Below are 15174 nucleotides of genomic sequence, written 5' to 3'. Positions count from 1 at the left end.
GTCTGCGTTTTTATAGCCAATAATTGCTATCACAAATATTTAATTGATGAATTCCGTATCTGTTTTTCCACCTTCCAACAATCCTGAAGTGGCCATAAAGTTCACTTATTCATCACCAAACACTTCTGCTGAAATTCTAGCCTTTTCCTCAGTCATAATGCCAGATATCGGAAGTCCTTTTTCCGTATTCTGCATGAACCGCTAAAAAACAGATTCATTTAGTTTTTCATATTCCGATGATTTCACTGTTTTCGTATTTGATGTTTTAATGTAGTTTGTCTTTGCATTTAATCCAATCTGAAAAATTTCTGAATATACTATACAAAATATCCACTGTTTTGAATATCATTTCTTCTTTTTTTTTTAATTTGTAATAACTACACATTTACATTTACACGATATTATTGCTAAATTTTACTTTGTTCTACCAATGAAAATTACCGCAGAAGATATGAAACAAAAGTCAAATTTTATCTAAGTATAGACTGTGATACCGTACACATTGTACCACAATTTAGGATTGGACCCATTGCAACAGAAATGATATAATACCATAGTAAGGAAATGAATGACTTGCGCAGTTTTTACAATAACATCCTGCCTGAAGTAAGCAATGTTTAGGCTTCTAATTAGAGAAGTAAGTTTTCTTTACAGGCGGCCTACTTTATTGCATTTTTGGTTTTAATTTGTTTCTTTCTGTGGTTTTTAATAAGTTATTTAATTCATTTCCTTTTAAATACGGAATGCAGTAAAAATTATTTAAATATATTTACGTTTCAGTTTCAGTTAACCCAAGTTCAGATAATTGGGATTTTACTGTATATAAAAAGCAAATAAAGAAATAAAAATAGATAATAATGAACATTTATTAACAAATAAATAATATATATAAAACGCTATAAAATAAGGTTCTCTAGCAGCATTTGTAGAATAAAAGTTATTATACAAATAAATACACAAAAATGCATATATATATATATATATATATATATATATAGTATCAGTAGGGGAAGAAATTGTAAGTGGTGTACATTGGTGGTAAGTAATGACCATAATAAACAGAAATTTGATTTAGGAAATTAACATTATCAATAAAGATTCAGATAATGCGTTGTTGAATAATGATAGGATCTAATTTAAAATTTATTAAACATTGTTTTTTGAAAGTTTTCTGTCGTAAAAATATTAATTGGGTTGTCCCCTCATTTAAATTTTGAATTTCTGTTTGATTGGTCTGAGCTTCATTATACGAGTACATTAGCTTTTTTGGTGATAAATATTTATCTTAATCAATCCTATATAATGAGCAAGCTTTATAGAATCGTGGTATGCAGTCTAAGTTTGAGGTTTCAGCAAGATAGAGGTTTTTAAATTAATTTGAAGCCTTTGACTGGTATTGCTTAAAACGATAACAGATGTTTTTATTTTGTTACTTTTATATATTCTATAAACACTGAAGGAAAATTTTGTTTTATATTTGATAAGAATTATTTTTATTTGTTAACATTTTGTATTATTTTTTTTTATTTTATTTGCTTTTTGGTGTATTTTTTCCTCATTGTATATTGCTAATGATTTTAGCAATTGAAATTGACATAGGGTTGGATTTTTTTTTAAGAAGCTTTTTGTGAATGGTTTTTGAGCATTTCTTGCTTTTTCATGTTCTGCTGTTTAAAAACCTGTATTTACTCTTTTAGTGAAAAGCAAAAATCACAAAATAGTTTTTAGTGCCTTTTAAATATAAAAATTATTTTTAAAAATCTGGTAACAATTTTGCTGTACTTGCATGCTATTTGAATATTGCTTAAAATTTAACTTTCCCCTTAATGATTAAAATATTATTACCTTACAACTTTATATGTTTTATTAACAAAAAGGAAAAACATTCTAGAATGACTTTTTAGAATGTTGAAAAGATAATAAAAATTAACACAAATCCACGACTATACTGAGCATAAAATTATAATGCAGTATTTTTCTGCCATGTTTCACTCTGTTTTGTTGTACTCTGTTGTTGTTGTTGTTGTTGCACTTAGTTTTCTTTGTTTTTCATCTCCAGTTGTAATTACTTACATAGGCTCTTTCAGAATTAAATTCTCTCCAAATTCTGTTGTTTTTTTATTGGCAATTTAATGAAGTTATTATACATCAGACCTAAAAAATTATGTTCAAAAACATAATTTTTTTTTTCATTTTTTTCATGTTTTATAATAATTTTCCAAAAAAAATACTAGTTACAGTTCTAAGACCTATTTTATTCAATTTTTCTGGTCGAAAAGTATATGAAACAACAAATTTATCCCTTAATTTAAGTTCAAAGTACCAGTTTGGCTTCATTTTACTCTTGGGACAGAAATTCATCCTATTGGAACAAACTTTTCTACAACCTATAACAGAAAAACTAAGTGTTTCTGACCAACAGTTATATGAACTTTTTTCTTTATTTTACTTTTACAGCATATCCTGAAATCCTTTCTGTTTCTTCAACAGACACTTGTATTGTAAACCAGTTAAGTTTATTCCTTTAACTGATATTTCCTTTTGGTATGAATTCTTTTTAAAATAAAATTTGGAATTTATTGTCAGTCAATTAAATTACATATGGAAATTAATTATCTAGTTCTTTTCATATTATAAATGTGTTAATTTATCTTATTTATATTTGTATGAGTGATTCATATTTTCATTATTTACTACTTAATTGTTTGTCAAAGACCTGTTTTGTATTAAAATTTATTAACTGTAATTATATATAGTATTTACTTGTATTTTTCCCATTTGTGGTACTTTTCTGAGTGAATAACTAAATGAAGTCTGGTTTTCACTCAGATGTTTCACTGCTAAGTGTCTCTTTTCTACTCTATTACATAAAATTTCTTAATGTACTTATCCACTCTTTAACTAATCCACTCCACTTCATATATTTAAACTGCGAAAGTGTGAATATTTTTCATTTTGTATGTCACAAGTGAGAGTGAGGCCTGCCGTAAAAGTAGCTTTTCAGAATTTGAGGTTGGATCTTTTTTCAGTTATGCTATTTTTAACATTTCTGATCTATTAATTGTTTGAAAGTGGCCTAATAGCTTTATTGTTTTTTATATGACTGTATAATCTTAATTCCCTTAATTTAAGGGTTGTCTGTTAAATGAAACTATTTAACTAATACATTTGTGTACATTATCTGATCAATTTTCTAATATTTCAAGCAATTATAATATAAATCTCTAAACCTTAAGTGACCATGTAATACTTATATTGTAATAAACCTATTATTAAAAGATTAATTATCTGTTTATGCCACTACAACCTTTACTGTTAATATTGTTTGCAGAATATGTTCAATTTCTCCCAGTTCTTGCATAATCATTTATACACAAGTCATCCGTATTCACTTTTCTTCTCCAGTGCTACAATTAGTTTTATTTGGCAGAATATTTTCTTCTAGTCCCACTTATAACTTCAAGTCGTTAGGTGTAGAAAAAAATTGATTTTCCTCAGCTGAATTTGATTTTTTCCCAAGTTAGAAAATCATATGCATACATCTTTTAGTTTCTTTATGTACTAATGTATTAAATGGTGTATTTAATTACACTGGATTTCTTTGGTTATTTTGTTTAAATTAATGATGTTGTATCAACAGTGGGATGGATTGAATCTGGACAAGACCCACATTATATCATTCATTTTTGGATAAATATTACTTCATTCACATGATCTTTATCTCATTTAGTGATTAAAATAGATTGTTAGTCTGTATTTGTTAGAAATGAAAAAGAATACAAGTAACATCAATTGCCCAGGCTTTTTTTTACGTCGTAGGCGGGGAAATTTGCCTAAACCAAATGCCCAGTAGCCCATACATACTGGGTGTGTGGGGTTCTCTGCCTACTGTAATGGGATCCACTAAAAACCACTACCACATGCAACGTGGTGCTGGAACTGATATAAAGGGGCACAACCTCAACACCACATGTCACAGGCACACCTCACATTCATACAAATATTTACATACACATCACATTCACACCATATTTATAACTCAATATATACACTATACACATGGATTTTTCTTAACCTTGCACAGCTGTGCTAGCATCAGATGGCAGGAAAGCATCCCATGATAGCCATTGGTGATGACAAGCCGAGGCACCCCTGCCACCCGCCTACAAAGGCTCGCACCCAGTGCCAAGGACATTCCCTCTGCCTTCATGGTCACCTGCTGCACATGGAAGGTGAAACTCTCAACCTGTGGACCCACACTCCCAGACACTTGGCCCCATCCTTCGGGGCAATTGCCTCCCCAACCATTTTGATAGAAAGTGGGGGTATACACCATCTCCTTGTCATTGATACGTTTTCAATACTGGCTGGCTGCCAGTTGTAGTCCCTGCCCCTGAAGCCAGGTCTCAATTTTTTCAACCGTTTCTGTTGCAATCCTCACCACCTTATGCAGATCGGGTAGCTTTATCTAATATTTGTGTGGCTTTTGAATGTCAACTTTTAAGTTCACTTTTTATGTATTTAACTACTGTTTCTTATTTTAATTAGGTAATGTTAGGGGTAGCTTTATCTAATATTTCCCTTTACCGCCAAATCATCGGTGTATGCCACCTATTCCACCTCAGGTGGCCACTCTTTCCAAAGGAGGTTTGTCATACACCATGTTCCACAAAATGGGACCCAGGATTGATTTCTGTAACATCCCATGCTGCATAGATACAACAACCTCCTCCTCTTTTTCGGACATAATTTTCAGTTCCGTTCCAATGAGGTATTACTTACCATCCTCAGTGGATATGGCAAGATACCTCTTCCTCAAACTACTGCAAAATGACCTCCCTTCTCAACGTTGGTGACGTCCAGGAGGACGACCAAGGGAATCTTCCTCACATGCCTGGACCCCCCCCGGGTTGCCCCCTCCCCAACCTCTATCAGACAGCATTCTACTGACAGCACCTACTGCACTTTTGCTCTTTTGAAACCCATATTGTTTATCAGAGAAGCCTCCTAACCTCTGCAGCTCCTCCTGCAGCCTGTTTGCCAGCAGGAGGAGCCTGGGTAACAGCTTACCCAGGCTACCAAGCCAGCAAACCAGCCTGTATATTGCTGGTCTATTCTCTCCCGTAGCCTTTTTAGGCAGGAGGACCACCTCCCATGGTATTTGAATAGTTTCTTTAAATAGGCAACTGTTGAAGACCTCCGAAAAGGTGGACAGAGAGGCCGTTCACCAATGTCTTCAATGCCTCCGCAGGCACACCATCCACCCCTGGACTCTTCTGTGGGCAGAGTTGAGAAACCGTGTACCACAGCTCCTCTGAAGTGACAAATGGAATCCCGAAAGCTGCCAACTCCCTCCATCTCGGAGCCATATTTCTCAAAAACAAAACTGCCAATGTTTCCCGGAGGTACACCTGAGGAAGTCTGAGCAATGACCTTCTCAGCCTCTTTGTCACCATATATGCTATATGCCCCAGGGATTCTCATGTAACTGGGCACAGACCTCCCTCCATCTATCCTGCTGAGCTTTATTAATAGCCCTTCAGAGGCTCCGTGTATAAATTTCTCCATTCTACCACAGTGCTCTCTGATTATCCAAGCTCTGTTATTTTATATCTACCAATACAAGATTTAATTTCATTTTCATTTACAGTTTTACCCATGGATTCTCTAAATGGTTTACATTGAAAAAAGTTTTATAGAAATTGAAATTGTTTATCTTTATTTATCTATTTATAAATGGAGAGAGACCAGTGAACAATAAATACTTCCTTGTAGCTATTGACAATCTAAATATATTACAGTGTTAAGAAAACACCATTCCCATTTATGTTGCTGGTAAAACAAAACTTAAAATAGTAGTATAGAGAGGTAATGCTCATAATTGTACAAAAAACATATCCTACATAATGTTGCTGAACCTTTCTTTTACTAAAACAGAGAGAACAGATTTAAATTCAATATATAATTTTTTTTCTGTTAGTTTAATCAATAAACTTAATAGAAATAATATATAATTATATATTATAATATATATATAATTGTGAGTAAGGACTCCTGTGGTACTTTTTTATTATTTAACTTTTAGTATATTTATAATATTGCTAAATGAATAATATAGAAAAAGTTTGTTTATCAGCAAAATTTTTCTGCTGTTTACAGTTTGGTTATTATTTCTCAGCTTGGGATTATTTCAACGAAATTTTTGCTACTATGTGTATGAAACATTTTACTCAAACAAAGTGTTCATACAAACCAATTCTATTGTAGACTAAGTGTTATCAATGTGAAATTACTATAATTTATGTTTAAGAATGTAATATTAACAATATTGCTGTTTTATTTCATTTTCGTTAATAGGTAATGAAAGAGTGTACTTAATATTAAAAACTACAGTTAGATTATCACATCCTGCTCCAATGGAACTGGTACTTAGGAAGAGACTGAGCCTTAATATTTATAAGCGCCAGAGCCTGACTGATAGAATACGCAGGAAAATTGTCCGTTCAGACTGCCATACTCAAACAGGAGTTACCTATGAAGTTGTCTCTAATATACCTAAGGTAAATTAAAATTTTTTTTCTGTTCATGAAAGATTTGGCCATTAATTAGTGTATTTGTATAGAATAAAGGAATTTTTTACAGAACTATTTTTAATATTTTTATTATCATTTTTTTTTCAAATTTAAGTCTTAAATCCTTAAAACTTTAATTACCAAACGAAGTAACCAAAAATAAGTTTTTAATGTTATATATAACCAGTCACGTAAAAATATTAATCTTATTCATAATTACTATAAGAAAAGAAACTTTATTACAGAAAAGAATTCATTATAGAGTAAAACATTTTCAAGTTTTATTTTATTTTAATTTAGTTATTTATATATTTCTGCTGAATACTAACCACTTTGTATGATGAACACGTTGGTGTTTGTATTTGTAAATGTTATCTAAACCATTAAATGCTGCTATTTGTTTTATTGCATCTATTTCTTTTTTGAGATTGTTTTCATTGTTACAAGGAACAATAATGAATAAGCTCTAAAAATCTGATGTTAATATCTACCAACTTTTGTGACCATGGGTGATTAGAGTTTACATGTATTGTATGCTATTCATTGTGGGATTTCTATACATGATGTTCCTATAACATTGTTTATGTTTATTTCAATTTTAATATCTAAAAAATGTATTTTTCTGTTCTTTTCCATTTGGCATATAAATTTTAAATTATTATTATAATTATTAAGATCAAATGCTCATTGCTCATTACCGTTTACTTAGAATAAAATTTCTTAATTACTGTTGAGAATTGTGAACAATTACTTATGAAACATTTTTTAAGCAGTTTATGGCTTATATGAATGTAAAAATGTTTTTCTGAGTGTGTACTTTAAATTATTCCTTTGTTTATTTATTTAAGTTAAAGATTTTTATGATTGTAGTCAAGTCCTCAAATACTGATCAAAGTTTGAATACTCATGGAAATTTTGTTTTTAATTTATAATGTGTTGTGAAGTATAATTTGATGTGAAGTTAGTATATGAGAAGGTTAGTCACATAATTTTTCTTAATGCAGTCAAAATCCTCAAAAATAAGATTTTCAGTTATAAATCAAATTTACTTACAAAAATTTATTTATTTAGAGAATTTTATCATTAAGAAAAAAAAAACTAATATCAATAGTCAACTTTTGCGGGATCCCACATCATCAGTCTGAACATAATTCCACAATTACATCAAATAACAAAAACAAAAAAGAAATGGAAACTTAAAAATTTAAGTTTAACCCTAACAACCACAAATTTTTTAACAACAGAACTTCACTGCTACAAAATGGAATGATGTAAATTTAAAACATCACACTATACAACTACGTTTGTAAACACTGTTGCCAACTGCTACAACCTATGTATATTGGTTAATCATTTCATACTTCTGTTTAAATTTAGAAATATAATTTATAAAGTATAATCACTTTTTTATTATTGTTACAAATTTCCAAAATTTCTAAATGTATTATTTATATAATCAGTAATACTAACTACGCTTACATTGCAACAAATGATTGGACATATTAGATACTTCTCTCTTTCTGTTTCTGTAAACATTGTAATGTTTCATACATATTTTTTTAAAAGATCTGTTTTACCAATATAAATTTTATTACATTCATTAAATTTAATTTTATTTGTTCCCCTTAAATCCTCTCCATAATTTTGTTTATTATTATTCCTTAAATATTTTATAATATGGTTATTTGGTTTATATTTATTTTTATCATAAACATTAATAATTTTTTCTGTTATTTTATTTGTATAATTGTATTCTAGGAAAAAACTATTAATAATCTGTATTATCTTCTTGTTGCAATTTTGTAAAATTATCACTGTACTTTATTTTCTGCTTTTATATACTTTTTCTGTAATTTCACTATCTAAACCATTAAATACCGGTATTTGTTTTATTACATCTATTTCTTTTTTGAGGTTGTTTTCATTGTTCCTTGTATAATGAATAAGCTCTAAAAATCTGATTTTTATATCTACAAATTTTTGTGACCATGGGTGATTACAGTTTATATGTATTGTATGCTATTCGTTGTGGGTTTTCTATACATGATGTTCCTATAACATTGTTTATGTTTATTTCAATTTTAATATCTAAAAAATGTATTTTTCTGTTTTCCATTTGGCATATAAATTTTAAATTATCATTACAATTATTAAGATCAAATGTTTATTTATAATTGGATTATATATTCCCAAAATATCATAGACATATTTATAATCGCATTTTTGGTGTACCCAGTATACCATGAGCTATATAATACTTTCAAAATATTGTATAAAAATCTCTGTCATAATTGCAGGAATAGGTAAACCTTTTGTTTGAGAATAACGTTTGTTCTCATATTCAAAATAATTTTGGATGCAAATATTCGTTGTAGTGGTGATCAATGCTTTGATTTATATACTCTGGCGTTAACTTTAAATTGTTTTTTATTATTTCTATTGTTTATCAACTGGTATGTTAGGGTACATATTTGTGATATCATAAGTTACCATTTTAGTGTTAGCTTTAATAGAAAGAATTTAACTTATTTATGACTTACATTTTGGTCAGTGTAATATCCAAATTCTAAGATCGTAGTATTGTATTGTCATCGAAGTTACATACATGTACCAAATTTCATTGATTTTCATACGATAGATCAAAAGAAATAGCAGTTGTAAGATTTGATTATAACTAAAGCAAGTTAAATAAAAACTTATAAATAACATGACTGCCCAAAAAATAAATAAATAAATTTAACTAAAAAAACGACAATAAATCAAACTAAAAAAAAAGAAAACAAGGTATGGAAGTAAAGGACTAAACATTGTTATGTAGTATTTAATTAAATAAAATAATGACTTATTAACTTTCAGATAGTTTTAATTTATTAAACTATATTTTTCATTTTTTTAGAAATGAAGGTTTGTGCGTTTAAGGTTGCCTAATTAAGTTCTCACACAGTCTTACATCGATAAAAAATTTTGTCCTTCAGTGAAACTATTTAAATGTAATCGGGGAGCTCTGAATAGTAATTGTCCTACATTAAAGAGCTCTGAATAGTAATATTATTCTATATTAAAGAGCCCCAGACTGTATTTAAATATTTTCATTGAAGGAAAAAATTTTCTTATCAATGTAATCCCTGGTGAGAACTTTATCATTAGACAACCTTAAATGCCTGCTATTTCTTCAACATATAAATATATTTAAACAGAGTTGATTGGTCATCCATTATTTTATTTAATTAAATATTTCATAATGATTTTTAGTTCTTCATTTCTGTAATTTTTTTTTTTTAATTTTAATTTAATTTTAATCAGTGTACAGCATACACATGAGTGGCATGAGGGTAGAATGTTTTATGCTATCTTTATATAAAACTAAGCAAACAGGGCCTGCTGTATTTTGGTTAACTTCCTCATGAATTAGTTTTACATATAAGTTTTGTTTTATTATTCATATAATTTTCTGATTGAGTTTAAAGAATTTTTCATAACTATTCATTTTAGGCTAGTGAAGAATTAGAAGACAGGGAATCATTAGCTCAGATTGCTGCCTCTGGTGAAGATACGTCTTTGAGTGATGGTGAAACTTATATAGGTTAGTGTTCTGTAGGAAAGTAATTAAATAATATATTTTTATTTACTTTAATTACATTTACGTAAATTATTTGAATAACTTATTTTTAATTCCCATGATGTAAATTTGAAATTTACATGTGAATTCTGAACAAGTACTTATTTGTTTAATAACATATTTATGAAAAAGCTGTAAGACTAATTAATGATGACTAGTAAATTTTGGAGAAATTTATTATAAAAATGTCTTGGAGTATCAATTTTAATTTATTCCATCTTTTCAAAGATATGTTTCAAGTTATTATTGAATAAATTTTCAAATATTTTTTAATCAAAATATCAGAGAAAAAAATTGTAAATTTTTAGTGATTTGTGTAGAAGTGTAAAAGGCTCCAGCCTAAGTTAAGTCCAATGATAATCATCTGTTTAATGTAAAATTTCTCTTTTTAGATCTTTTTTCTCGTTTTGTAATTTTCCGGTTTGAATAAATAGAGATTGAAAAGGTGTTACAACTGTTCTCATTATTTTATAATTAATAAAACTTCACAGATTGTTTACTTTTCATTTTTGAAGGTTTCAAAAATTTTATGAAATGTGTTCTTTATAAAAACATCTTTGAAGAATAATCTGTGCGTACTCAATCCATATCTCACTGAAATGTAAACATATCATTATAAGCCATTCTTCTACAACCTACTTTATCATGACCTTACTCTTTATTATTATTAGAAAGATACTCTGCTTCTTTCAGATTCATTTTTCTATAAAAACCAAATGTAATTATTTATTTTGGTTATTGAGAAGAATATTCTAAGAGATTTTTATATTAAAAATGTGTCATAGTTGTATATTGATTTATCTTATATATAATATTACCTCATATTTTAGTTTATTTTTTTTTTGTCTTTTGATTTTTTTTTGTCTTTTTTTTTATTTGACTGGTTTGATGTAGCTCTCCAAGATTCCCTATCTAGTGCTAGTCGTTTCATTTCAGTATACCTTCTACATCCTACATCCCTAACAATTTGTTTTACATATTCCAAACGTGGCCTGCCTACACAATTTTTCCCTTCTACCTGTCCTTCCAATATTAAAGCGACTATTCCAGGATGCCTTAGTATGTGGCCTATAAGTCTGTCTCTTCTTTTAACTATATTTTTCCAAATGCTTCTTACTTCATCTATTTGCCGCAATACCTCTTCATTTGTCACTTTATCCACCCATCTGATTTTTAACATTCTCCTATAGCACCACATTTCAAAAGCTTCTAATCTTTTCTTCTCAGATACTCCGATCGTCCAAGTTTCACTTCCATATAAAACGACACTCCAAACATTTCAAAAATCTTTTCCTGACATTTAAATTAATTTTTGATGTAAACAAATTATATTTCTTACTGAAGGCTCGTTTAGCTTGAGCTATTCGGCATTTTATATCGCTCCTACTTCGTCCATCTTTAGTAATTCTACTTCCCAAATAACAAAATTCTTTTACCTCCATAATCTTTTCTCCTCCTATTTTGACATGCAGTGGTCCATCTTTGTTATTTCTACTACATTTCATTACTTTTGTTTTGTTCTTGTTTATTTTCATGCGATAGTTCTTGCGTAGGACTTCATCTATGCCGTTCATTGTTTCTTCTAAATCCTTTTTACTCTCGGCTAGAATTACAATATCATCAGCAAATCGTAGCATATTTATCTTTTCACCTTGTACTGTTACTCCGAATCTAAATTGTTCTTTAACATCATTAACTGCTAGTTCCATGTAAAGATTAAAAAATAACGGAGATAGGGAACATCCTTGTCGGACTCCCTTTCTTATTACGGCTTCTTTCTTATGTTCTTCAATTATTACTGTTGCTGTTTGGTTCCTGTACATGTTAGCAATTGTTCTTCTATCTCTGTATTTGAACCCTAATTTTTTTTAAATGCTGAACATTTTATTCCAGTCTACGTTATCGAATGCCTTTTCTAGGTCTATAAATGCCAAGTATGTTGGTTTGTTTTTCTTTAATCTTCCTTCTACTATTAATCTGAGGCCTAAAATTGCTTCCCTTGGCCCTATACTTTTCCTGAAACCAAATTGGTCTTCTCCTAACACTTCTTCCACTCTCCTCTCAATTCTTCTGTATAGAATTCTAGTTAAAATTTTTGATGCATGACTAGTTAAACTAATTGTTCTGTATTCTTCACATTTATCTGCCCCTGCTTTCTTTGGTATCATGACTATAACACTTTTTTTGAAGTCTGACGGAAATTCCCCTTTTTCATAAATATTACATACCAGTTTGTATAATCTATCAATTGCTTCCTCACCTGCACTGCGCAGTAATTCTACAGGTATTCCGTCTATTCCAGGAGCCTTTCTGCCATTTAAATCTTTTAATGCTCTCTTAAATTCAGATCTCAGTATTGTTTCTCCCATTTCATCCTCCTCAACTTCCTCTTCTTCCTCTATAACACCATTTTCTAATTCATTTCCTCAGTATAACTCTTCAATATATTCCACCCATCTATCGACTTTACCTTTCGTATTATATATTGGTGTACCATCTTTGTTTAACACATTATTAGATTTTAATTTATGTACCCCAAAATTTTCCTTTACTTTCCTGTATGCTCCGTCTATTTTACCAATGTTCATTTCTCTTTCCACTTCTGAACACTTTTCTTTAATCCACTCTTCTTTCCCCTGTTTATAGCATTTCTTAATTGCCGATAGTTCCTTTTACTTTCTTCATCAGTAGCATTCTTATATTTTCTACGTTCATCCATCAGCTACAATATATCGTCTGAAACCCAAGGTTTTCTACCAGTTCTCTTAATTCCGCCTAAGTTTGCTTCTGCTGATTTAAGATTTATAAACTTTAGTTTATTGAATTCTATAATTATGTTACAGGTCTTTGTGTATTCCTTTTAAAGCCAGATTAAAATGGTTTAAATTAGTACTGGATTTTTCAGATTGTGTAAAAACAGAATTCCATACTGTTAATTACAATGTTTAAACCAGTTAGCTTATAATTGTTCTTACCCAAGAGTTACATATATTACTATAATTGATATCAGTAAAACTATTTTTTGAAAACCAATTATCATTGTCAGTTATGCTGTAACTATAATTGTTTTCATTTTCATAATGACTAAAATATAATAACGTTTGAATATGGGAATCTTCAACAATCAGTGGTAAGTACTGTCTTTCAGTGCAGTGTTTCTTGGGCATTGGAATATTAAAAGTGTTTTGAATGGTGACTGATAGTTGGTAACTGAATTTTTTAAGGTTTCAAAAATTTTGTCATACTTTCCAATCATAGTTATTTTCCTTAAAAACTAACCAAAGCACAAAACCAAAAATCGCAAAAATGATGTATCCCTAATAAGTAAGATGTTTAAGACAAAAATATTATACATGAAAAAATGAAAATACAGGAATTTAATCATTTTATGCAAAAAAAAAAAATATTAGTAAAAGTATTATAATAAATGCAATCCTGAAGGTAGTATGAACAGAAAAGTATAAGTGCTATTGGACTATCAGCTTGATATCTCAAGCTTCAAAATTTTAACAAGGATAATTTTTTATGCGAGGCAGAAGACACATTAAATAAAGATCTATTTCATAAATATCATGGGTTCAAAGGAGTTGGTGTTATTTCTTAAAATTATGTTAGAGGACAGTCTGAAAAAAGTTATTTACCTGGCATTTGTAGACCTTCTGGGAAGAAATTTCTTAATATGGACTAAATAAAATTTTTTAGTAGTTATAAAGTTATATGAGAATAATTATTTGTAATTTGTACTAGAATCAGGTAGCTGTTTCCAGTGCAGGAAGGAGTGAGCATGGATTTAGTCCATTCCCTTACTTGTCAACTTAGTGTAATAAAAAATTTAAAAGAAAATTTTGAGACCAAAGCAACAATTCAAGAATAAAATTTTCCCTGTCTTAATGTTAAATTCTTCATTATGTCTTTTTTATTTTCTGTTGTACTTCATTATGTTTTACTGTTATTTATCTGTGGGTTGAAAATATCTTCTAGCAATAAATTCATACCATTTAGTAATTCTGTTAACTCAGCTTTTATTTCTGCCAAAAGAACAATTCCACAAGGAATCATAACATTTTTTTTTTTGTTTCGCCTTGGATAGTTATTTCACTCTCAAATTTTTTCTTTCATTCTTGTATTGTTCTTTGCACAAATTGAAAAGCAGTGGGGGTAGATAACATCCTTGTCACAACCCTTTCGAATCGGGGCTTGTCTTTGTTCATTTTATAGCTTCTACCAGATTCTTGTACAGATTATAAATCTTCCTGATATTTAAAAGATTTCCTTGAAATTATTATGTATAATATACAACAATTTATTTATTGAGATGTGGCTGCTAAATAACGAGATTAATTTTCACAAATGTGTGAGTCAAATAGCATCCATGGTTATGCACACTCTTTACTGTAATCCGTATAAACTTTATGTTAAATAAAACACACTGACTCACTTCTTAAAATTATTACATAATGTTTTTTGTTTAGCTTATTGCATATTTAATTACATTATATTTCATATATTGTTACATTGTTGTGTTGAGTATTTTAATTGAATGAGATGAGATGATTATGTGTAGTTAGAAATGTGTCCGAGAACAGTACAATACATTAAATAATGCATATATTAACATCAACTCTACTTAGGCTAAATAAATATACAGCTGTAAAAAAAGAAGAAAAAACAGTACCAAAATATGTCATAAATGTTAATAAATAACATATGAAGCAGACTGCTTGTCAAAAAATGAATAATGATTTGTTTTCTTCTTAATATTATAATAAAATATCATAAGTAATTAAAGTTATTGACCTGTAATCTCACAATTGTACAAGAAAATAAATATAACATTACATTTATATGTTAATAGTAGATTAATTACAATTGTGCAAAGAACATAATTATACAATAATAAATAGTAATCATATGTTGCAAAGAAATAAATAGTAATGCACATACACAATCATGGTAATACAAGTGAATGCTGGACCATTTCAA

General features: G+C 29.2%; 1 protein-coding gene across 4 annotated transcripts in view; it reads left to right on the top strand.

The window, feature by feature from the left end:
* The window catches only part of Khc-73 (Kinesin heavy chain 73), a 489570-nt gene that overhangs the window by 367659 nt on the left and 106737 nt on the right, over nucleotides 1-15174 (top strand). For all 4 annotated transcript variants that reach the window (XR_012756224.1, XR_012756222.1, XR_012756225.1 and 1 more), the window contains exons 22-23: nucleotides 6358-6560; nucleotides 10065-10155. Coding sequence is in view for 1 of the 4 variants with exons in the window: in XM_075364813.1 (XP_075220928.1) it covers nucleotides 6358-6560; nucleotides 10065-10155 (294 nt within the window). In the remaining 3 variants the exon portion in view is untranslated. The remainder of the gene's footprint in view (nucleotides 1-6357; nucleotides 6561-10064; nucleotides 10156-15174) is intronic.

The sequence above is a fragment of the Lycorma delicatula genome, chromosome 1 (assembly GCF_047948215.1).
Source record: "Lycorma delicatula isolate Av1 chromosome 1, ASM4794821v1, whole genome shotgun sequence".
NCBI lineage: Eukaryota > Metazoa > Arthropoda > Insecta > Hemiptera > Fulgoridae > Lycorma > Lycorma delicatula.
Note: the sequence above shows the minus strand (reverse complement) of the source record. Positions and strands in the feature narration are given on the sequence as shown.